The following is a 23,466-nucleotide window of genomic DNA, read 5'->3' as shown; positions in this document are numbered from 1 at the left end:
CTTAAACTAGAGCAGGGCAGGGTTAGATCAGCCATTAGGAAGAAGTTCTTTCTGCTGAGGGTGGTGAGACACTGGCCCAGGTTGCCCAGAGAGGTGGTGGAGACCCCATCCCTGGAGATGGGCTGCTCGTACGGAGACATCCCACTCGGCCTGACGGGACACAGGGCAGAGGGGCAACGGGCCGGCTCCTCCCCCATGCACCCGGAGCCAGCCAGGAGCCGGAGCAGCCCCCAAGGCCAGGCTGGATGAGGCTCTGAGCAACCTGATCTAGTTGAAGATGTCCCTGCTGACTGCAGGGGGGTCGGACTATATGGCCTTTAGAGGTCCCCTCCAACCCTACACATTCTGTGATTCAATGATTCTATGGACTCAGTGCGTGCCCGGCTCTGCCCCCATGGCTGTGCCCGACACGCATTAATAATGCAGGGGAACACGATCCCCCCTGTGTAACCCCATCCCCGCCCCTGTCTGAAACAGCAGCTCAGGGGCTGTCGGTGCTGAGCTGGCCATGGATGCTGGGGAGGTGAGTGCCGTTCTGGGGGACACCACGGGGCGGTTTGGAGGGATCTGTCCCCCTGCCTTCGGTGCGGCATGGCCGGACGCTGCCAAGCTCCCCAGGGGCTGCTCCGGCTCCTGGCTGGCGCCGGGTGCGTGGAGCAGGAGCCGGCTCGTTGCCCCTCTGCCCTATGTCCCGTCAGGCCGAGCGGGATGTCTCCGTACGAGCAGCCGTGGGACTCCACCAGGCAGCAGGTAGAGCTGGTGCTGGGGACACCTGCCTTCAGCCCAAACCCCCACACCGGGGAGACGGGCCAGGGCAGCAGCCACAGCCGTGGTGGCACTTAGGACCATTGGCCACGCTGGTGGGGCTGGCTTAGGCGGGGACGATGGGGAGGGGGCGTCCCCCCCGCCCCTGGTGGCTCTGAGCACGGTGGTCATAGCGGGAGGGCTCAGGGAGGGTGTGAGGCTCTGGGACCCAGCCCCAGGCTGCGGGGGGAGGCGGAGCTGGGGCAGGTGGGGATGAACCCCCCGCACCACCCCACGCTCGGTGTTTTCAGGGCCGGGGGAAAGCTGGGGGGCCAGCGGCAACGACCCTCTGCAGCTTCTCTTTGCTGGGAAGGAAATCCAGGTGAGAGCGATGGGGACACGGGCATGGAGGGGACGAGGGTCCCCAGGGAACCAGACAGGATCAGGGAGCCCTGTTGCAGCCCCCGGCCGTGCTTGGGACCCAGATGGGTGCTGAGGTCTTGGGCTGATCCTGCCCTGCACCCCCAGGGGCCCCTCTCTTGTGGGGGGCTTTTGGGGGTTACCGGAGAGCGGGGGAAGGGAAGGGGTGTCCCCCCACCCCCATCATCTCCATCCCAGTGTGCCCAGCCCCTCCTTTAGCCTGCGCTGGTCATACTGGGATGGGGGAATGCTGAATATTTTCACCCTCCCTCCCCCGCGCCAGGACAGCTGCTTGACTGTCGATGGCATCTTCCGCTTGGATGCAGGACAGGTATTGTGGGGGCCCTTCTTCTGCACCCCTGTCCCCAGCCAGGGACACGCTGGCCCAAGCCGCGGTCCTGGAGGGACTGGGCACCGCTGCCAGCTCCTCGGGTGTCACAGGCAGTGCTGGGGACGCGGGGCTTGGTCCTATGGGTGGCTCTGCTGCTGTTGCTCACCCCTTCCCTCTTTCCTCTTGGCTGCTGGGAGGTGGCCGCTGTGCTGGGATGTGCTGTCTGTGCCCCACTGCCCCTGCTGTGCTCTCTCCGGTGTGCTGTGTGCCACCGTGCCATGCCGTGCCACCCATGCCATGCCATGCCACCCATGCCCTGCATGCTGTGCATCTACACCGTGCCATCCATACTGGGCTACCTGTGCTGTGCTGACCGATCCACGCCAATGCCCTCTGCGCTGGACCACCTGCACCATGGTGGCCCAGCCATGCCATGCCGTGCCGTGCCATGCTGGCTGTGCCGCACCATCCCCGCTCTGCTGGCGCCGTCTCTCCCACCAGGAGAAGATCCTGGAGTTGGCAAGACCCCAGCTGGCCCTGCTTCCCCTTGGCTACAGCGTGTCCCTGCTGCTGTGGGCCCCCCATGGCCCCGGGACCCAGCTGCCATTCCAGAGCATCGTCTGGCGGGTGAGGGCACAGGACATGGCAGGGTAGAGGTGACGGGGAGAGGTGACAGTGCAACTGCACGGTGCTGGGCTCCCGGGTCGTCCGACTGACCCCAGTCCTGCTGGTCTGGGTGTGAGAACCAGCCACGGGCGCCAAGAGCCAACGGCTCCCAGCTTGACCAGCTTGTCCCCAGGTGATCGACACCGTCTTCCAAGAGCTGGAAGCCGTGGGGAGCGACGCACAGCACCTGCAAACTGTCAGCCTGGTCCAGGTAGGGCAGGAGCAGGGCTGGCCAGGGTGCCCCGGGGTGGGGGTCCCGTCCCCCCTCTGCCACTGGCCGGACCCTGCTGCGCCGAGGGGCATGTGGTGCCCCAGTACTGGCGTCCAGTTCCATATGCCAGAAGGTGACTGTGAGCTGGATACCTTCAGATCCCAGGTTTTCTCACCTCTTCGCAGGACTTCCTGGGGGTGGGAAGCCTGGGCTGCCCGTGGGGCATCTCCCAGGCTCCGGCAGCACGGTGGGAACGGGGGAGCCCTCTAACACCTCCCTGCCCACCGCATGGTGGGCTTCTGGTACCAGCCACCGCTCCCTGCGGCCTGGAGGTCCCCCCCAGCGTGTGCCAGGTTGGCACAGGAGCCATGCCATCTCCTTCCACCAGGCTGGGTCCTGCCCTTTGGCTCTGGGATGCTGCCAGGGACCTGCCAAGCTCCACAAAGGGCTCGGGCGTTCCCAGGCCTCTGCCTTTCCCCAACCCCGGGGCTGGAAAAGCTGGAAGTGACCCTGAGATCTTGCCCTTCCCAGCCCCTTCCTGTGCATGGCCACCAGCAACCGGGGCCCCCGGGGGGTGCGGGATGCCAGGAGCCCCCTCTTTCTGCCCCCTCCCCAGCCTAACACAGCCCCGTTCCAGGTCGGTGCCCACGACAAAGCCTGGGACCTGCTCCATCCTGATGGCCGAGCCCTGCAAGTGATGGATGTCGCACCCCTGGGCCTGTAGGTACCTGATGCTCCGTGGTGGGGCAGCTACTCCTGGGGGGGGCTGGTAGCCCAACGCCGAGCGTGGGGCCGGGCAGGGAGCACAGTGCCCAGCCAGGGGCATCCTTCACAGGGCCCGGGTGTGCAGGAGGTGGGTGGACACGACCATCCTCGCTCGTTCTTACCTCCCTTTGCTTCCAGGATGGTGGAGGAGGCGATGGAAATCACTGTGCCCGATGCCCAGGCTGCCATCAGTGTCTATGCCTGGGGGCTGGGTGCCGTCCCGGCGCTGCAGCCCCCCGCAGACGGGCGCTCGGCCACGCCGGGGTGAGGGATTAGGTCGATGTCCTGCAGGATCGGGAAGGAGCGGGCATGGGGCTGGCTCTAGGCACAGCCGCAGCCCTGCTCATGCTCCGGCCTCTCCCCAGAGCCGGCAGCCTCTTCACTCTCACCGTGGAGCGGGAGCTGGAGGGCGGCAGGCGCCAGCGCTCAGCTCTCAGGATCCTGGCGTCCCCCGGGGCCGTGGGCCCCTGCCCCGAGCCGTATGTACTGAGCCGGGTCCCCTCTCCAGCACCCCTGCAGTACCTGCAGGTGATGGAGGAGGGACACAGACACCCCAACAGGGAGCCGAGGGGTTGCTGCCACCCCACAGGGCTGTGGGCTTGCTCCCAGTGTGGCTAACCCATCCCCGGGCTCTCCCGCCTGGGCATGTGGGTCCCAGCCCCATCCCTCTCCCACCCCACACACAGGGCATCGGTCGCCGGCCACCTCCCGCCTGACACCGGCTGCCTGCCCTGGATCGTGGAGCGGCTGCTGGAGGGGAACAGCCTGACATTCCTGCTGCTGTGCGTGACGCTGCCAGGTAGCCCCCGGGGACTGGGACGCTGCTTTGGGGCATCCCTTCCCTGAGGTTTCACCCTTACCCTGCCCCACGCTCGACACTCGGTCCCTGGCTGCTGCCGGGGGACACCTGCAGCCATCGGAAGCCGGACACCGGCTCATCCCCGTCAGCCCTGACCCTGTGCCAGGCACCGGGATGTCCCCGTGCTGGCGGACACCCGCAGCCCCTGCCCAGGGCTTGCTGCTGTCCCAGACACCTCCAGAGAAGAGACGCTAGCGGCGCTGGGGCTGGCCCAGCGGGTGAAGGGCCTGGCCAAGACCATCTCAGCCACCCTCTGGGACCCCGCGCAAGAGGTCGCGGCACGGCGCAGGGAGATCCGAGGGCTGCGGACGGAGCTGCTGGCCGGAGATGGCCTCCCCGAGCAGAAGATGGCTGCGGCCCGGCTGCGGAGAGCCCTGCGGGAGCTGCAGGTGGGGAAATGCCCCTGGCCACCAGGTGGGACCAGGACGGCACCGATTCGCCTGGTCGGATGAGGTCTGGGCTCCATCCTTGTCCAGCACTGAGGGCAGGGGCTGGGGGCTGCCTGCCTGGGGGGTGGGACGTGTCCTTGGAGGTCTTCAGCACCCCAGCAAGGACTCCCAACCCATTTTGCAGGTGCTGAAGAGCCAAAGGTGGGAGAAGAAGCAGGCAGCAGCCGAGGAGCTCAGCACAAGCCAGATGCATCAGCCCAGCGACAAGGTGGGCACAGGTCAAGCCACAGCTCCCTCATCCAGGGACAACTACCGGTCGCAGTAGAAGCCCTGAATCCTGGTCTCCGTAATGTCTCCTCCAGCTCCCACAGGACCAGGTCTCCGCAGGGAGCGCAGTGCTGGGCCATCAGCCTGGGGACCAAACGCCCCTGACCGGTGCCAGCCTGGAGCCGGCAGGTGGGGAGCGTGGGGACGGGCACGTGCCCCACGCCTGGGTGGCTGATATGTGGGCACGGAGCGTCGCTTTGCGTGGTGGGAAACGGCTTTGGTCGGCCTGAGATAGGCCTCAGTCCTTCATTTAACCTGCTTTCTTCGGCCCCGCCACGCTCATTCTCCTTCCTTCTCCCCACCCAGGGGCGGGTGCCGGTGACAGCAGCCAGGGAGGGGACAGGCGGGCCCCGGTGAGTGCAGGGCAGGAGCCCTCACCGAACGAAGCACCACTGACCGGGGGTGACATGGTGAGTGGGAGCCCACTGGGTGCCCGGCTGCTGCTCCTGGGCAGGGGCAACACCCAGGGCCCGCAGTCCCCAGGCTGCCCGAGCCGGTTCTGCTCTCTGCCAGGCAGGGTGCTGGTGCCAGCCGTGCCCGTCGCTGGAGGTCCAGCACGCCCTGGCCAAGGCGCAGAGGCAGCGGCTGCGGGCTCACCACTGCCGGCTCCTCCAGCAAGAGCTCGGGGACGGGGCAGCGCCCGGCCAGGAGGCAACCGGGGAGGTGGGCATGGGAAGAGAGCCCATCACCGTGGGCTCCAGGCTCTCCTGTCCCAGGGCAGCCCCAGAGCTGTCCGCTGTCCCTTGTCCCTTTCAGTGGGACAGGGCTCGCTGGCAACAGGAGGTGGCCACCCTGGGCCTGAGCCTGGAAGCGGCCCGGAGGGAGCGGGAGGCGGCCGAGTGGGACCTGGAGGCCTTGCTGCAGAGCCACTGGCAGGAGAGGCAGGCCTGCAGGCAGGTGGGCAGGAAGGGCTGGGGACACACCTCTGGGCTGCCAGGGCCACGCCAGGCAGCCTCAGGTGTCCCCTCAGGTGCTTCAGGACCAGCAGCGCCTGGCAGAGGAGCAGAGGGAGGCACTGGACCGCCGGTACCGGGCGCTGCTGCAGGAGGTGCTGCGGGACGCCACGGAGCTCGCAGCTCACAACCAGCAGCTGCGGGAAGGCAGGCGGCCGGGCTCAGCCGATGCCACCACACAGACGCCCTGAGCCAGCATGCCAGGGCGGTGGGCACTGCTGCCCCGGCAGGATGGGGTGCTTGCAGACCCCCTGCCACCTCAACCCCCCCTCCCTGGAGTGAGCCACCAGCCCCAATGCCAGGGGACCAGCCAGCCCCAGCTAAAACAGAGGGCAAGGCCTCCCGCCCCGCCTGCTGAGAGTGCTCCCTGCAGAAACCCGGCCCAGGCAGCGTGCTCGCTGGCAGGAGGGGGGGAGCACTTCGCCCCTCTGCCCCCACCGGGAAAACCCTGGTCTGCTGCTGGGCACATGCCTGCGGGAGCACGGGCTTGGGCACAGCCCTGCAAGAGGAGCAGTGGACACGGTGGGAGGGCTGGTGGTCCCCCGGCTGCCACATGGAATAAAGCATGTGCCCCTTCACTGATGAGTGTCATCAGGCTTGGACGCGCCCCTGGCCCCCAAACCTCTGCCACGCGAAACAGATCCCTTCCCGCAGGGAGGACAGACACACATCTGCTCTTCAACCGCAACTTTAATAACCCCAGCCACAGCCAGCAGCGACTTCCGCCTGCCGGGAACTCGCTAGCCACAGCACCAGTACAAATTTGGGTGCTGTCTCCCTTTTGGGGACCAGATGAAACAGTTTCCACATCCCTCTAGTCCCCCATCTGCTCTACTCCAAGCAACAACACCATGTTTGAGAGGAGAGCAGCCCTTGAGCCAGGGGCTGGGGCAAGTGGTGGTCTGGAAAACCACAGAGAGGTGGGACAAACGCCTCTGGCTGTGGCATGCGGCTCTCCAGGCAGCGGCACCCAGCCCCGTGCCAAGGGCTTGTACCTCTAGAGACCTGGAGGGAGAACCCTCTTCCCCACCTCACCAGGGGCTCCGAGAGGTCACAGGCCAGCGGGAGTCACCTCCCACAGCGCCAAGACTCCCCTGAAGCCAAGGGCTGGGCGTCAGCTGGACACGTTGGATGGACGTGACCGCCCTGCCACGGGGAAGCACCATCCACGGGGTGCTTCAGACCAAGGCTGGCCTGGCAGCGACTGTGCAGCAGGGCTGCCCGCGCGCAGAGCCCGCAGCACGGCGGAGCTCACCACTGCAGCAGCATTGACAGGCACGAGAAATGTGTGCGCCCTTTGGTGTGGGGAAGATGGGGGAAGCAGCTCGAGAACGCGATACGTCACATGAACGAGGCACTCGGGACTCACCCTCCAGGCTGGGCTCATGCAATTGCACAGGAGTCCCATGGCACAGAGCCCGGCCAGGCTGGGATAGGGTCCAGCTTCCCCCCTGGACACAGGGACAGGGCACCCTCCCCCTCAGCACACCTCCTCCAGGGGACCCCGCTAGTCTTGCATGTGCCCACCAGTAACGACTCCCTGCAAACAGCAGGGCAGGGAGCAGAACACCGCTGTGCTTCCAACGCCAGCCCCAGCACAAGCACTAAACACCCCTGAGGAACGACTAAAGCCTGCCCCGACGCACGCAGGGCAGGAAGGCAGCAGCTACGTGACCCCATAGTACAAGTGAACAGCAAGGCCGATGCATGAGACGGCAACGAAGAAGAGGAGGGTGAGCTGCAGGTTGAAGAGGGTGACGGACAGGAAGGCGTTGACCAGGATAGAGCAGGAGATCACGAAGAGCCTGGTGATGTTACTGCTGTGCTTCATGACCACGGACATGATCAAACCGTTGACGGCCTGGCTGACCACAATCACCAGCACCCAGGAGGAGAAGCCCTCCAAGAAACCGCCCTCTGTGCTGCTCCAGAAGTAGCCGATCAAGTTGAGCAGGACCCCAAAGAAGTAAAGGAAGAGGTTCTGAAGGCTGAGAGGCAGCGCCTGAGTTTTCAGGATGGCTTCCGTGTAGACAGCAGACAAGCCCGAGATCAGGCAGTACACCGAGATCAGCAACAAGCCCACCAGCGTGATGTGCAGCCGCATCACGGAGGGGCTGCCAGGGTCCTGCAGGCCGCCACAGCTGTAGCTCACCCCAGCAGCCACCAGCAGGAAGAGAGCCAGCCATTTGCGCATGCTGAGTCTTTGGCGCAGGAAGAGGCTGTAGAGGAGCGCGGTGCTGACGATCTTCAAGTTACTCAAGACCTGGTAGGTGCTGGGATCCATGAAGAGCTGCATGTGAACCACCAGGTTGTTGTTAGCAGCATAGAGCAGGGCAGAGAGGGCGAAGGGGGCAACGTGGCGCCACGACACGGCGACTCCCAACAGCTCCCGGTCCCAGGTCAGCAGGAACAGGAGGGAGAAGACCAGTTTTGTCAGCTCAACGAGAACCACGACGGAGGCAGAGCTGAAGGGGATCATCCCGTCGACCTTGCACAGGGTCAGGAGGGGAGCATGAGAGCCGTATATGGCTACAGATAAGACGAGCATCAGTCCCCACAGCCCCCTCCGGAGCACCCGGTTTGCAGAGCCAGCAGCATTACCAAACATCACCATTTTCAGGCAGTAGCCAGCGAGGGCGAGCTGCTATCAGTGCAGAGAGGTCAGACAGACTCCCACCCTAGAACATTCAAGAAGAGACCAAATACCATTAATTTAATGAGCCTGGTTAAAACAGGATGTTACCTGCTACATTTCTGATGCAGTGAAAGAGAACAGTTTTGTCTTTTGTTAGGAAGAGAACTACAAGCCTCCCCAGGAAGCCACACAAAGCATGTTCCTAGGGCAAAGCGTGGGCTCGGTGGAAGGGCGTACGGGTGGTGAGTGTGATGACATGTCACAGGCAGCCTTTCAGTCCGCAGGGGCATGGGGAGAGAGGTAAGGGGAAAAGGCAGCTGGCAAACCGTTGGCTGCCGATGCTTCCAAGCTACTGTGCGTTAGTGGAGTGATCACTGCTGTCACGGTGCTCTAATAAGCACCCCATAACCAGACCCGCTGATGTCTCGCAACGACGTGGTGTAAAGCCCTTTTCCAGTGGAAAATAACGGTGCAGGTGATGTGCCTCTGAAAGCCCTAGGAATCTTCCGTGCCTGCTAACTAAGGAGTACCGTTCCTACAGTCACTGCTGCCAAAGGACTTCTTGCTAGTCCCGACCTTTTTTCAGAGAGCTCAAATAGTCCCGGATTGTCTTTTCAACATTGGGGACAGCATAGTTCTGAGCGGCATATATCCCTGTGCAGGTCCCAGCCACAAATCCCAGGACGGCCGAGAAGCGAAGTTTGGCTACCAGGTAGCCCGCCAGGAAGCCTTTGAGAAAGGGCGAGGCCAGCAGAGAGCCATCCTGTGGAAAAGAGCCAAAAGTGAGACACAAGGCGGGGGGGGGGGGGGTGTGTGTGTGTGGGGAATGCCAAGCAGGCACGCGCCCCAGGCACTTTTTTAATGAAGCTCCCTCAAAACGGGGTGCCTGGCGCACCCCGAGGCACGCAGAGCGGGACACAGGCTGGGGAAGCGCCTTACCTGCCCCACGCCGGCGTGCACCTCGTCCTCCACCCGGCGCTGCAGGCTCTCCAGCTGGTCCTTCAGGAAGGCGAGGTCCTTCAGCTTGGGCAGCGAGTCCTGGGGGAGACACGCAGGATGATGCCCGGCCCCACGCACGGCACCCGGGGACAGGGGGACGCGCCCGGAGACCGCTCAGGCCGAGTTCCGCCCCGCCAGGCCCGTCCCGGCCCTGCCCGCCGCGCCTCCCCGCTCACCTTATCGTCCGCCATCTTAGCGCAGGCACCGCCCAGCGCGCGGGCACCGCCCGTCGCTGATTGGGCCGCGGCGACGCACGTGACGCCGCGCGCACCGCCCCCCCCTCCCCCCTCCCCGCCGTCTCCCCGCCGCCGGCCCGCCCGCCGCCATCTTGAGGCGGGGGTTGGCTGGGCGCCGCCATGATGGCGAGGACGCCACCTCCCCCCTGAGGGCCGGCCCTGCGGGGGCGGAGGCGGAGGGCGTTGCAGTGGAGTTGTGGTGGCTGCTGCCGGGGCACTGGGCACTGGGTGCTGGGGAGCGGTGGCTGATGCCGGGGAAGGAGACCCTGAGGGGAGTTGTTTGTCCTGTGCCTGTGTGAGGGAAGGGCCTTGGTGGGCCTGGAGTGGGGCTGTGGGCTGTGGGCTGTGCCCGTGGTCCTGCTCTGCCCCGAGCAGGTGGGAGCTGTTGGCGGTGCATGTGCTGATGCCCAGCAACAGGACAAGAGGTAATGGGCACAAACTTGACCATAGGAAGTTCCACCTAAACATGAGGAGGAACTTCTTTACCCTGAGGGCAGCAGAGCCCTGGCACAGGCTGCCCAGAGAGGTGGTGGAGTCTCCGTCTCTGGAGACATCCCAAACCCGCCTGGACGCGTTCCTGTGCCACCTGCTCTGGGTGACCCTGCTCTGGCAGGGGGTTGGACTGGGTGATTGATCTCCAGAGGTCCCTTCCAACCCCTGCCAGTCTGGGATTCTGTGTGCAGTCGCTGGCCTGGCATGGCTGGGGTGTGGGGGCCTTCAGCACAGGATGGGATTACTGAATGGTTTAGGTTGGAAGAGACCTTAAAGATCAGCTAGTTCCAGCTCCCTGCCATGGGCAGGGACACCTCCCACCCAGGGTGGGCGCATGCTCCTGTGACTGTGTTCTCAGAGGGATCTCTTTGCGTGGCGGTTGCTGTTGCGGGTGTCCAAGGATCAGCCCAGTGTCTGCCCTGGGCAGCACAGGGGGATTCCCCCCTCCCGGGCCCAGCAGGCCAGCAGGGAGCTGTGAGACAGTAGCTGGTGATACAGTAGCCTTCAACAGCACGAAAGGACATGTACATAGCTGGGGTGGAAGGCCCCTCAGGCCTTACGGACACCGACCTAAAAAGAACATATGGTTTCCTCCTTACTGGAATAATGTAGCTGCGTTTGAAATGCTTTGTAACCGGACGGGCTAAACATCTGCAGGGTTTAGCTGGATAAAAGGAAGTCTTGAGACATTGTATCCTTGAGTGGAGTAGATGGGGAGAGGTGCTAGAATACGCTGGTTCGGTGACAACAGGAGTTGCAAACTAAGCCAAAAGACGAACTGAGCATGCCTGAAGACACGGTGAGGAAGACTGTCGATGACCACCAGAGGACCCTGGAAGACCACCTATGGTCACGGATGCGCATGCGTCAAGGACATTTATATATATTAAAGAGCTCTAGGTGACAGTATGAATATGTTAATCAGTAATGAATATGTATATTCTGATCGCTTACAACCTTTGTAGTTGAGCAACTTGGCGCGTGCACTAGGCGGAGCGATCCCCTGTGCGCCCAGCGCTCAATAAGGAATGCCTGCTTTTTAACGCTCCAAAATTGAGTCTTAGAGAGTCCTTAGTCACAGGCTAATGGCAACAGGTGTCCAAGTGACTTGCCAGAGCCCCCTTGTCTCTGCCCCAGGAGATGCTGCCGTGCTGTTGGGTTGGCTGCAGCGTTGCAGTGGCTGCATGTACCGTTTCCCTCCGTTTCCCCTTCCGTCCTGTTTTGCCCACATGGGCAAAGCTCTGCCTTGGGCTTGAGGTTCCAGTCACAGCCTGGCGTTCAGACCTGGGAAGGGAGCAGCAGAAGATGAGTAGGATGATGAGGGTACAATGAAGAGGTGACGAAGGGATGCTGCTGTCTTTGCTGTCTGTCGCACTGGTGGAGGACAAACTGCAGCGTGGTGTGGGATCAGCCTTCTCCTGCCGGCCCCGCGGGGATGGTTCCGGTGAGTGGAGATCACTGCGGGAACGTCACATCTGCTGCACGGTAAGTGACAGAGGACAGGGGCAGGCTGGGACGAGCTTTTGAGTCATTGTTTTTCCCCTTGCTCCCACTGCCTGAACTGAAGGGGGAGGTAAGGGGGGTCCTTGATGGTGGAAACCTCAGCCTTCCTCTGCCTTGGTGCTTCATGCCTCCAAGCGTTGTGTTTTTCAGCGTAGCTCGAAAGTTAGCTGTGGTGACAGCAAGTTGTACAGAGCTGTGGCTGAAGGAGTCGCTTGTCGGTCTGTTTGCCTCTACCCGCAATCTCCCGAAGGTGCCGTGATGCACTTGTGGGCAGGGGCTGCTGTCAGAAGAGGGGACATGTGAAGGAAAAGTGTCGAGGTACCAAAGGTGACAAAGGCAGCTGGATGAGAGAGAGAGTCCAGAGCTGGGTTTCAAAGGAAGCGCTGTCAAGGCTGGCACGGCCCAGCTGTGACCTGCCCCTCTGCAGCCCCTCTTCCCTCCGGGTCTCTTCCCCGGGATGTCTGGGGACCCGTCTGAGGAGATCTCTGCTGGGTTGCCTGCAACCATGCCATGGGGCACCTTGGTGCAGATGTGTGCTCCGAGAACACCGCTGTCTTGCCCCGCTCATGAGCAGTGACATGGGGCGTGGTTTGTCCTTCGTAGCAGCGAGGATGTTTTGTGAATGGATGACTGTTTCTCCCTTGCCCGCCCAAGAAGGAGAAGATGTTTTCTCGTGACCTGGGTGACAGCTGGTCGGTACATGGTGCCCATCACAGGGTACCATGCCTTCAGGCCAACATGGGCCGGCTCTTGTGTCCCAAAGGATGCCGCTGTGTAAGTTTGTGGCCAGATGCTGTAGGTGTGGATGGAGAAATAGTTACCACAGAGCAGGAGGCCGGAGAGAAGTACATGCTGTGAAAGTCCCCCAAGAACTGATGAGAGACCGGAGGCTGGCAGCGGTTTTGAATCCACAGGAGCTGATGAGCGTAGGACACCACGAGGCTCCCGGCACAGGCGAGCGTCAGCTGGGGGGCATGGAACTTGGGCCGGTTCCATCGCACACAGCAGGATTTTATACAGCATCTGATGGGAGAAGAGCCCCTCTGAGGGACATGGTGAGCGCCTTCCTGGTGGGCTCTGGTGTGTCAGTGCGTCACTCGGGGAGCAGGTGGCGTCGGCGTCCAGCTGTTGCTGCCCGAGCGGGCATGAGTGACCCTTGTTGGTCAGCGGCTGTGCTGTGGGGCTGGTTATCTGCGGTTGGTACCAGCTTGAGTCTGTTAATAGCCATCTAATGGACCTTCTTAAAGGTCTTCTAATAAACACCAACTCCGACTTGATCCCCTCTTAGGTGAAAGGGAGTTTTCAGCACTTGAGCACCCCTTCCATGTCTTCCTCAGAGGGGCACCACGGCGACGCTACGGAGCTGGGGACCCTTCTCCATCTGGTTGTGTTGCAGTGCCTCCAGGCCAGCAGAGAAAAGCCAAGGGCCACCAAAGGTGACCTCCCAAAGGTAGCAGACAGTTGTCGATGTGTGTGCAATCCTTGTACCACCAGAGCAGGCGAGGGAGGGATTCACCCCATGGGGGTGGCCAGGAAGAGCACGCCGTCCCCACAGCCCAGGCGGGAGACGGGCAGCCCTCGGGTGAGGGTGTGCTCTCCGTGGAACCTGGAGGGAGCCAAGCCCTGGGCATCGCTACCTGCAACGTGTTCGTTGGTGAAAAGCGCCGTGTGGGGGTGAATGTGTGCTAGTGCGGCTCCTGAAGAGGTGTAGAGCACAGAAAGGTAGAAAGCAGCTTCCAGCGTAGGGATCGGTACCAAAACATCAAGGGCTTTGTTACCAAAGACAGGCCTCGGCTTTGTTTATAGTCATCTGCTAACTAAAATGTTGTTTGTTTCCTACTGACCTTCTTCCTATGTGAGAAAATAGCTAATTACTGACCTTCTTACTGTGTGAGAAAACAGTTTGTCACTGAGCTGATGTTACAGATAGCGATAATGAGGAGACAGTCAGAAGTAGCTCATCACCAAGGATGGGATAACGAGAAGTAGTTAATCACTTTGAGGTTCTTTTATATAGAGTTGTAGCTACTTCAAAGAACATCCTTATTATCTTCAAGAAGTTGGCAAACTTACAGCGAACTTTGACTGTCCTGAGATGATTCAATACCTCAAAAGGATAATGTGAGGAAGGGTCTTCTTACCCAAACGACCACCGAGAAGCTCATGCTTGCCCGGAAGCGTTTTGCCAACACAGCAAAATTTAAAACACATGTGCAAAAAGGCTATTTGGCCATCTGTAAGCCTGGGTGGAGTTACGTATTAGGTAGGCGGAATTATGAGACTATTTTGTGTATAAATAATGGGTGAATATCCCCGATCAGGGGTGCTAGATTTGTGGGTTTTCCCCCTAGCACCCGATGTTGAATAAAGCAGTCTCTCCTCCCTAAACTACTTTTGGTTTTCGAGGGCTTTTATTTCAGATAACAGCTTGAGTCTGTGTCTCATCCCGTCTGCTCCGGCTCTTGTGGCAAGCGCTCGCCGCGTGGGGCTGGCGTGGGCCTGGCAGACAGCTGCGCTGGAGGCTCCAGCGACTGGTCCTGGGGCTGGTGACAGGCCCAAGTGGCAGGATGCGTTTGGTCCCAAGCGTGGTGCCTCGTCAAGTGGCTCGAGATCCCTCCCGCCCTCTTCCTGTCCCTAGGCCACAGCACGGAGACAGCCATCCTTTTCCCGACAGCTAGGGGTGGAGGCAACCCCCCTCCACGCTCTCTGCTGCTGGTTTCAGGGCAGAGACAACCGTCTCCGGCCTTGGGAGGCTGTGCCCAGCCCAGGGGCAGCGCCAGACGCAGGAAAAAGAGACAAAACATATCCCAACCTAATTAACCCCTTTTCCTCTCCCTTTCACGAGCAGGATGTGTTTGTGCACGCTCTTTTCTCGGCGGCTGAAGCAGCTCAGGTGGCGCTGCTGTTTGCTCAGGGTGACTCGGGGCGTCCTCTACGCATCCACGTGGCCACCGTTAGCCAGGTCGCTGCTGCCCCGAACGGCTTCGTGCCACACCGGCTGGTCCGGGGGGATGCTGAGCTGCCATGGGAGCAGCAGGCTGGTGGCACTGGCTGGCTCCTGCTCTTACCGCAGACCCCAGAGCCCAGAACAAAATCGATGAGGAAAGAACAAAAATGACTCCCTAAAACCAACGCCGTGAAGTTATGATCTGAGGGCTGGAGCTGGCAGTTTGCTGGTAAGAAGCTTGGCTTAGTGAAGCGCTGCAGGGCCCACTGAGCCGCCTGAGACCCCAGACTGGCTCTCAGAAATAACCCTGCTTCCCTACTCGGGGCTTTAAGTTGTTTTTCCATTTCTTTGTCCACGTTTCTGTGAGACCTAAGCGTCGCGCAGTCGTGCCGGGGACTATACTCCATCTGACACATCCGTTGAAGGTGCCGGCGAAACTCAAAACTGCAGCACTTTCAGGTCGGGGAAGAGGCGCTACGGAACTACAGGCAAGAGTGAGGAATTGTGAGAAATGCACGTTTCGGGTGCCTGGCTAACAATTTAATTAAAAATCTGGATGTTGGGTTCTACGTATATGTTACCCCCATGGATGCTACACCAGGACTTAAAGGCTCAGGGATTTAATGGTGTGAATTCGCAGGCACAGCTGTGTGCTAAAACGGGCAGTGTGCGAGGGCGTGAAGACAGCCCTGTGAAGGCTTCTGGACCGTCAGGCTGCTGGCTCTCGATTATACGCACCCCCTATATGTATATATATTATCCTGCTCCCACTGAGCCACTGGGAAGAGGAAACGAAAGGGACTGTGGAGCCAGTAGCCGGTGCAGCACAAAGCGGTTAATTAATAGCCAGATTAAGTCCGATAGACGTGAGAGGCCCACCATGGCCGACAGCCGCAGCGCCGAGCTGCTGTTTTCCTCGCTCCGTAGGATGCCGAGCGTTAACCGCAGGCGGGCGTGAACTTGGCGAACTTGCCATTTTCCTCAGCCCCTTCAAACGGACACACTTTTCAAGCCCTACTTTTGCTACGTGAAAAGATAAAAAAAAAAATAAAAATATCAGTGTGATTCCAAGGGCCTTTTTTTGGTGCACGGCCACAAACCTCGGACGGCGTAACGGTGCAGGCGGACTTCGAAAATTTGGATATTGCTATAAAGCAACGCTTGAGGGCAGCATAGCCCCACCGAACAGTCACTGCTGCTCGCCTCCTGGAGCTGTTTCTTCACGGGAGGTGGATCCATGGCCAACCTCACAAACACTTTCCTGCGCTTTTTTCCCCATGGAAGCACACGACCCTCCCTGACTGTCGGGCACGCCTTGTCACTTGTGTTATTTCGGCCTTGCGAAGTGACCGCCACCGCACAAGCTGGTTGTAAAGCAGCATCGTGCACAGAGAGTTCTTTGCTCTGGACCAAACTCACCTGCTCTTTAGAAATTACACGGATAAAAGATTTAAGGATGCAAATAAAAGTAGGTCCTGGGCAATCTTTCTAGCTATTGCCAAACTTCAGAAATAGTTACCTTTGGCTTCTTCTCCCCTCCTGCCCCAGATACAGAAGCGTGGAGGGAGCTTTGAAGCTGATGAATTCAAGGAAAGGGATGAAGGACCAAGCATGGAATTCCCACAAGCACCTAAACCTGCAATGCTTCTCCAGAAGGATATGGCAGCTTAGTTCCCCAGCAAGCTTGTGCCTCAGTTTCCCTCTCCATACTCAGGGCTTACACAGCTTTAGGGTCTATCTGAGGGCAGTGAGCCCCTGGCCCAGGTTGCCCAGAGAAGCTGTGGCTGCCCCATCCCTGGAGGGGTTCAAGGCCAGGTTGGATGGGGCTTGGAGCAACCTGGGCTGGTGGGAGGTGTCGTTGCCCAGGGTAGGGGGTAGCACTGAGTGGTCTTCAAGGTCCCTTCCAACCCAAACCGTTCTGTGATTCTATGATCCTGCGTTTGCGAGGCTCCATAATTTGACCTTGTCAAACAATCAGAAAGTTTCTGCCCAAAGGCTTCAGGGCCCAAATTTCAGGATGAGTTTGTAGTTCCCAGGAGCGGAGGGGCGGCAGCACAAACAAAGCTGAGAGCAATTCCTGCATCTCAGCACCAGAGAGGGCCTTGCAGTGGGTCAGGTTTGTGGGTCTTTCCTAGAAGGTCTGGTTTGGTAATGCCGACATTTATATTCAAGCCCTTGCATAAAATTTTGAGGGTCAAAATTGACTCTGGCTCTTCTATTAGAAAGAAACGTTACAGCCAAGGTGTGTGCTTGGTGTAAGACTTCAGCAGACGGTAGTTACCAGGAATGTAAGCGAAAAATGAGAAATCTCAACACATTTTCCACAATCCGGTCGCGAACCAGCAGCGTTGTAAGAATAGTCTCTTTACCAGCCTTTGCAGGGACAAGGTCCCACAAGCACAGACAGGGAGAGCAAGAGGGAGACAACCAGCATCCGGATCAGCTGCTCGGATTCACACATGAGCAAGTGAGAGCATAGCCGAGAGCAAGGAATGCTGCATCTTTTCTCTTTCTTTTAAGCCACGTGTCTTTCCTTAAGCTGCTGCTCATGATAAGTGGGTACATAAGCATTTTGTACAGCACTTGATCAACTCTAGTTCCCACCACAAACTGAATGAATTTAAACGGCGCGGGAAGTTTTTCTGATTTTTGAGGAAAGCGGTGACTTATGCACAGTCTCGGGGCTAGAGGAACCGTGCGAAGGCTTGAATCTGGAGACAAAAAGGGTCATTTCCCCATGGCAAATAGCGATGTACCCACAAAATATAAGTGATGCTGGATGCAAAGGAATTGATACCTCGTCATAGAACCAGAGGATGTGTTGGGTTGGAAGGGACCTCTAAAGGCCGTCTAGTCCAAGCCCCCTGCAGTCAGCAGGGACATCTTCAACTAGATCAGGTTGCTCAGAGCCTCATCCAGCCTGGTCTTGAATGTCTCCAGGGATGGGGCCTCCACCACCTCTCTGGGCAACCTGGGCCAGTGTCTCACCACCCTCAGCAGAAAGAACTTCTTCCTAATGTCTAATCTAAACCCGCCCTGCTCTAGTTTATAACCATTGCCCCTCGTCCTGTTGCTACATGCCCTTGCCAACAGCCCCTCCCCAGCTTTCACGGAGCCCCTTCAGGGACTGGAAGGGGCTCTAAGGTCTCCCCGGAGCCTTCTCTTCTCCAGGCTGAACCCCCCCAACTCTCTCAGCCTGTCCTCACAGCAGAGGGGCTCCAGCCCTCTGAGCATCTCCGGGGCCTCCTCTGGCCCCGCTCCAACAGCTCCATGTCCTCCTTGTGCTGAGGGCTCCAGAGCTGGACACAGCACTCCAGGTGGGGTCTCAGGAGAGCAGAGCAGAGAGGGAGAATCCCCTCTCTGGATCTGCTGGCCACACTTCTTTTGATGCAGCCCAGGATGCGATTGGCCTTCTGGGCTGCAAGCGCACATTGTCAGCTCATGTCCAGCTTTTCGTCCACCAGCACCCCCAAGTCCTTTTCCACAGGGCTGCTCTCTATCACCTCATCCCCCAGCCTGTATTGATAACGTGGATTGTCCCAACCCAAGTTTAGGACGTTGCACTTGGCCTTGTTGAACTTCATAAGGTTTGGCTCCTGGATGCCTGGGACCCAGCAGTCCCACTGCAGAGCTGGCTGGAAAGCTCAGCTCCTCGTCCCACACGTCCTCACCCAGTGGAGAAGCAGTGGAGAGAGGAAAAAGTAGGGCAAGAGCAGTGCCAGCCATCTCTCACTGCAGCTCCAAGCCCATCCATGAGTCATTCCCATGGCTGTGTGCTTGCTCCAGGGATAAGCAATAACTGGGGCTCGTAGCCCCCTGTCAGGCACCTCTCCATGATGGTTAGGCTTGGTGCCATGCTCCTGTCCCCCACAGCTTGTGCTCGGGGGGCTGAGGTTGAAGATGCTCCCTAAATCCGCTCATCAGTCCTCATGGCCCGGGTAGTCCCTGCACGTTTGGCTCCAGATCAGGGTAGTGCTGGTGCCACTCACACCTCTGCTTCCCATGGGCAGCCATGGCACTGGAGCATGGCCCACCGCTGGAGCAAGGCGGTGCCGGAGCATGGGACATCCAGGGCTTTTGTCCCCTCACGGCAGCGGGCACAGTGGTGATGAGGGCGTGGGGCTGCGTGGGGACGCCGCTGCCCTGGTGCATGCCAGCACCCGCCAGGCTGTGTCTGTGCTGCTGACGCCCTGCGGCACCTTCAACCCCCGCAGAAGCCGGGGAGCCCTGTGTCAGGTCTGATGTGGAACGCTGCAATTAGCGCAAAAACTGAGCTGATTTGTGCTGTTAGGGAAACTGGTTAAACTCTGTTTGCCAGCTTGGGCAGCCAGCTTCCACTTCTTAGAATCATAGAACCGTAGGATGTGTTGGGTTGGAAGGGCCTTTTACACGTTTCCAACTCTCCTGCAGTGGGCCGGGACATCTTCAACTAGATCAGGTCGCTCAGAGCCTCCTCCAGCCTGGCCTTGAATGTCTCCAGGGATGGGGCCTCCACCACCGCTCTGGGAAACCTGGGCCAGTATCCTGGGCACTTCTTCTGAGGTTCAAACCTTCTTCTGAGGTTTGATTTTCCTGCTGCTCTGATTCCACTCTGCCTGCGACCAAGCTTTCACCTTGCTGTTCTCTTGTCTCCAGCTTTGCCCTTGAGCACTGGCAGGAGCTGAGCCTTTGGCTGGCAGCACAGTTTCTGCTGGAACAAGGTTACTATCAGGTTTCCTCTGGGCTTGGGCCTGTCTTTATACCTGTCCCCTGATAAAAAGGGCTGAGATAATCCACCGTCTCCAGCCCAACCTGAATGAAGGTGGCGACGGGCAAGATAAGAAGCGCAAGATAAGGGAGCAGGGAGTCAGGAAGGAGACGGTGTTTGTGGCCCATCCCGGTGGATTTGAAGGTGCAGACCCTGGTGGACTGTGGTGGCACTGGCTTTGCTCCTCACGCGGCCGCTTCTGGCTGTTCCCATGTTGCTGAGCTCAGCACTGATGCCATGCATTTACCTGGTATCTCAGCAGGGGCCTGCAGAGTTTGCTCTGTGCCCTCGGGAACGCCGCTCCAAAAGAGGAGGTGGGTGATCAGGACCCACGTCCCACGTCCCACGCCCCAAGGCCAGACCCCTCGGGCGCAGCACTCTGCTCCATGCACCCAGGGGTACGCCACCAGCAGGAGGTCCTGCAGCAGCACAGCTCTCACCTCCCCGGCCAGTGCGGCTCCCGGCACTCGGCACATCCCGGAGACCTCGACAAAGACCCCTGACACCTCTGCGGACCAGCAGGCCAAGAGGAGCTGGCTCTTTGCAGTAGCTTTTGCTGTCACAAACCCTCCCTGAACATCCCTTTCAGCTGTCGTTTTTGCCTTTTGCGCAGATGCAGTACCCAGAGATTAGGCTGCAGATTAAGGTTTTACTGAATCCTGAAATGGGTTCCAATTCCCAGTCCCGGCGGGACCAACGTGCAGTCGAATCTCCTCTGTAAGCTCGCTGGGCTGGAGCCGGGGAGAGGCATCTCCCACCACGTTCTCCCATGTGCGTGAAAGACGGAGCCCTGTTATTCACCTGGAGTGCTTTGCTGAGAGGCAGCTGCCAGGTAAGAGCAGTTTTATCCTGGGAAGGAAAGGGAGGGAGAGACAGAAGGAACTGGAGCTGTTTCACGCAGTGCTTTAGATGAGAGAGGAATAAGCTGTAGCCGATCCCTCTTTACTCAGGGTCATGCTGGGGGCACAAGGTCTTGGAACCAGATGATCTTTAAGGTCCCTTCCAACCCAAACCGTTCTGTAATTCTGTGATTCTGTGTCTCAGCACAGACCACACTTCCAGGCCAGGAGAGCGGTCCAAGAGAGCAGGGACATCTTTAACTAGATCAGGTTGCTCAGAGCCTCATCAAGCCTGGCCTTGAACATCTCCAGGGATGGGGCCACCACCACCTCCAATCATCCAAGCTTTCATCCATCTGTTCAAAATCATACAGCCAGGTTTTTCTCCTCCCGCCCAGAGGGGAGCCCTGGGTGGTGTGGCTGCGCTTCCGAGATGAGCCCAGTGAGCTCTTCGCGGAGCAAACAAGGCTGAAGCAGCGCTGCTGTGTCGGAGCCCTTTGGGCTGCCCTTGGAGGCGGCATGGACAGGCTGCTCTTAAACCCGGTTCCCAGCAACGCCTGCTGCTGTGCTGGACTGCCCACTGGAGCTGCCTCCTTGCCTGCTGGGAGCCCTGTGCACACAGCCCCCTGCCTCCAAATCTGTTGTATCCGGCACCATCCCTGGAGGTATTTAAAAGACGGGTAGACATAGTGCTTAGAGATATAGTTCAGTGATGGTTTTGTCAGAGTTAGGTTGGTGGTTGGACTCGATGACCTGAAAGGTCCCTTCCAACCCAGGCAATTCTGTGATTCTATGTGCAGCCGTTCAGTTTGTCTCCGGTGCTCCCAGGCACCCCTGCCCCCCAGGCTGGGACTCTGGCTGGGGCACCCGTCTTCCTGCCGAAGGGTGAAGCACTGGCCTGTGGCTGTTCCCAGCTCAGGGAGGTGTCCAGGAGTGTCCAAGCATGACCATTCCCTTGGGAGCCATGGGCAGAGGAATGTGTATCCATCATCTTTGGGATGGGAGCGGCAAGGTTATGGGAGTTAAAGGAGATGGGCAGCCAAGGGCAGGAGTGGGGGCACGGGCTCGGCCCCAGCCTGCGCCCACCCAGCCCTTCCCACCGGTGTCTCTCTGTCCCGGGTGAGCCTGCTCAGCCACAAACACTTTCACCTTGGCCTGGGGGTGACAAAGAAACCCAGTGCCCTGCTGTGATCCCAACAGCGGTGGTTGATTCTGTGCTCTTGTCTGGTTTTGTTACCCCTCCAGTGCACCGCGGCGCTCACACAGGCTGTGCACGCTCAGCCCAGCGGGAGGTGGGCTCCTGAGAGGAGCTGTGTGCCGCCGGTAGGAGCCATGCGGCAAGGACATGGCAAGGCTGGGCAGCCGTGGCTCTGCTGGGGAGCCTGAGCCTGCTGTTAGAGACATCACATACCTGGCACCTGGCAATTGTCTGCCACGTCCAGACAGGGCCTGGGGGACCCTAACCACGTTGGAGAAATAGTGGCAGGGAGGCTGGCTTAGCTGGAGACTCGCCAGCGTCTCCTCGGTGGCATCAAAAGAAGCGTGGCCAGCAGATCCAGAGAGGGGATTCTCCCCCTCTGCTCTGCTCTCCTGAGACCCCACCTGGAGTGCTGTGTCCAGCTCTGGAGCCCTCAGCACAAGAAGGACATGGAGCTGTTGGAGCGGGGCCAGAGGAGGCCCCGGAGATGCTCAGAGGGCTGGTGCCCCTCTGCTGTGAGGACAGGCTGAGAGAGTTGGGGGGGTTCAGCCTGGAGAAGAGAAGGCTCCGGGGAGACATTAAAGCCCCTTCCAGTCCCTGAAGGGGCTCCAGGAAAGCTGGGGAGGGGCTGTTGGCAAGGGCATGCAGCGATAGGACAAGGGGCAATGGTTTAAACTAGAGCAGGGCAGGGTTAGGTCAGCCATTAGGAAGAAGTTCTTTCTGCTGAGGGTGGTGAGACACTGGCTCAGGTTGCCCAGAGAGGTGGTGGAGGCCCCATCCCTGGAGACATTCAAGGCCAGGCTGGATGAGGCTCTGAGCAACCTGATCTAGTTGAAGATGTTCCTGCTGACTGCAGGGGGCTTGGACTAGATGGCCTTTAGAGGTCCCTTCCAACCCAACACATTCTGTGATTCTGTGATTCTATGATTCAGTGTCCACAAAGGTGGCAGCATCCTAGGAGTTTTGTGTGTCTGGATTCAGGAACAGCCACCCAGGAAGCTGTGAGAGGAGCCAGGAGGGAAGCAGGCACAGCAGTCTTGTTGCCATCTTCAGCCGTGAGGCCAGGTCACCTCCTCTGGGCCCCTGGACTCCACAGTCCCCTCGGGGTCTCCATGGCTAGCCCAGAGGAAGGCCATAGCTGTGGCTTGGCCCAAGTGCTGGAAGTTCAGGCTGAGCACGAATGGGAGCTCTCAAGGGACCTCAGTCCTTTTGCCAAAGTCCTGGGGGTTGGGAGGGACCAAAAGGATCACATCCACATAGGGGTGCTGCAACCTCAGAGGGTAACAATCCAACTGGGTGCCTGCTGCCTCCCCTTCCCTCCCAGGGCACAACTGGCTGGCCGGATCCTCCTTCAGCTCTTGACTAAAGGCGAAACTGAGGCATGGAGCAGCGGACGCACAGCTCCGGCCCCTGCTGCGTGGCCTTGCCAAGCTGCACCACAGCGAAGCTCTGCCACGATCTCCGTCAGGCAACAAGCCCTGGGGTGACCATTCTGCCCTGTGGCGCGCAGCTCTGGCCATGCTGCATCCCTCATGCTCGGTTGCCGGAGGGACCGGCTGGCTCCCCTGCCCCATGGCCGGCCCAGGTCATGCGGGACACCTTTGGGATTTTGCTCTCTTCCCAGCTGCCCCCCATGGGGACTGTATTTCTCATCTGCTTGCTTGGCCCTGGGCAGTCCCTCGGGAGTAGGCTCCATCCCCCACAAGCTGGGTCTCTCCAGCAAGTGTGGCCTTAGGTGGGGTGCCCAGGCGTGGGGGCTGGCATGGGTGCAGCCCCCTTTTCAGCCTAGGCAGCTCCAGGCACATCCTGGAGGAGCATCAGGACAGGCAGAGCTAAGAAATTGTCTGTCTCAGAGCTGCGCACGTCCTCTGCCCGGCTTCTACTTGACCACGTGGGGCCCAAGCAGGCAGGGAGAGCCCGGCTCGCTGGGCTTGTCGGGGGTACCTCACCCCCAGGCACGGAGGGCCCCGAGCAGCCCAAGAGGTGATGTCTCGCAGCAAAAACCCCACGCAAGTTGTTCCAGGGCTGCACCCTGCCCCTTTCCCAGAGCTCCAGGGGGGCTGGCACATCCTTTGGGGCTGGAGAAACACTTCTGCGGAGCGCTTGGGAGGAATGCGGGCATGCAGGGCATCAGCAGGCACCGCAGGTGGCTCTTGGTGTGAAATTACCAGATGGAGCAAAGGAAGGGAGGTTTCCCGCACCGTG

At 59.9% G+C, this 23,466-nt stretch overlaps 2 protein-coding genes across 2 annotated transcripts; both read right to left on the bottom strand.

Moving 5' to 3' along the window:
* Window positions 1–6,337: 6,337 nt before the first annotated feature.
* SLC35A4 (solute carrier family 35 member A4) lies at window positions 6,338–8,279 on the bottom strand. The gene has a single exon (XM_074604314.1). The coding sequence runs from the start codon at window positions 8,277–8,279 to the stop codon at window positions 7,332–7,334; it is 948 nt and encodes a 315-aa protein (XP_074460415.1). The 3' UTR covers window positions 6,338–7,331.
* On the bottom strand, window positions 6,338–9,526 carry LOC141749963 (SLC35A4 upstream open reading frame protein). The gene is made up of 3 exons (XM_074604315.1): window positions 9,476–9,526; window positions 9,240–9,338; window positions 6,338–9,063 (listed from the first exon to the last, which is right to left on the bottom strand). Exons 1-3 carry the CDS (start codon window positions 9,488–9,490, stop codon window positions 8,866–8,868), a joined length of 312 nt encoding a protein of 103 aa, XP_074460416.1. The 5' UTR covers window positions 9,491–9,526; the 3' UTR covers window positions 6,338–8,865.
* Window positions 9,527–23,466: the final 13,940 nt, after the last annotated feature.

Source organism: Larus michahellis, chromosome 11 (genome assembly GCF_964199755.1).
Source record: "Larus michahellis chromosome 11, bLarMic1.1, whole genome shotgun sequence".
NCBI lineage: Eukaryota > Metazoa > Chordata > Aves > Charadriiformes > Laridae > Larus > Larus michahellis.
This window is presented reverse-complemented; position numbering and strand designations above follow the sequence as displayed.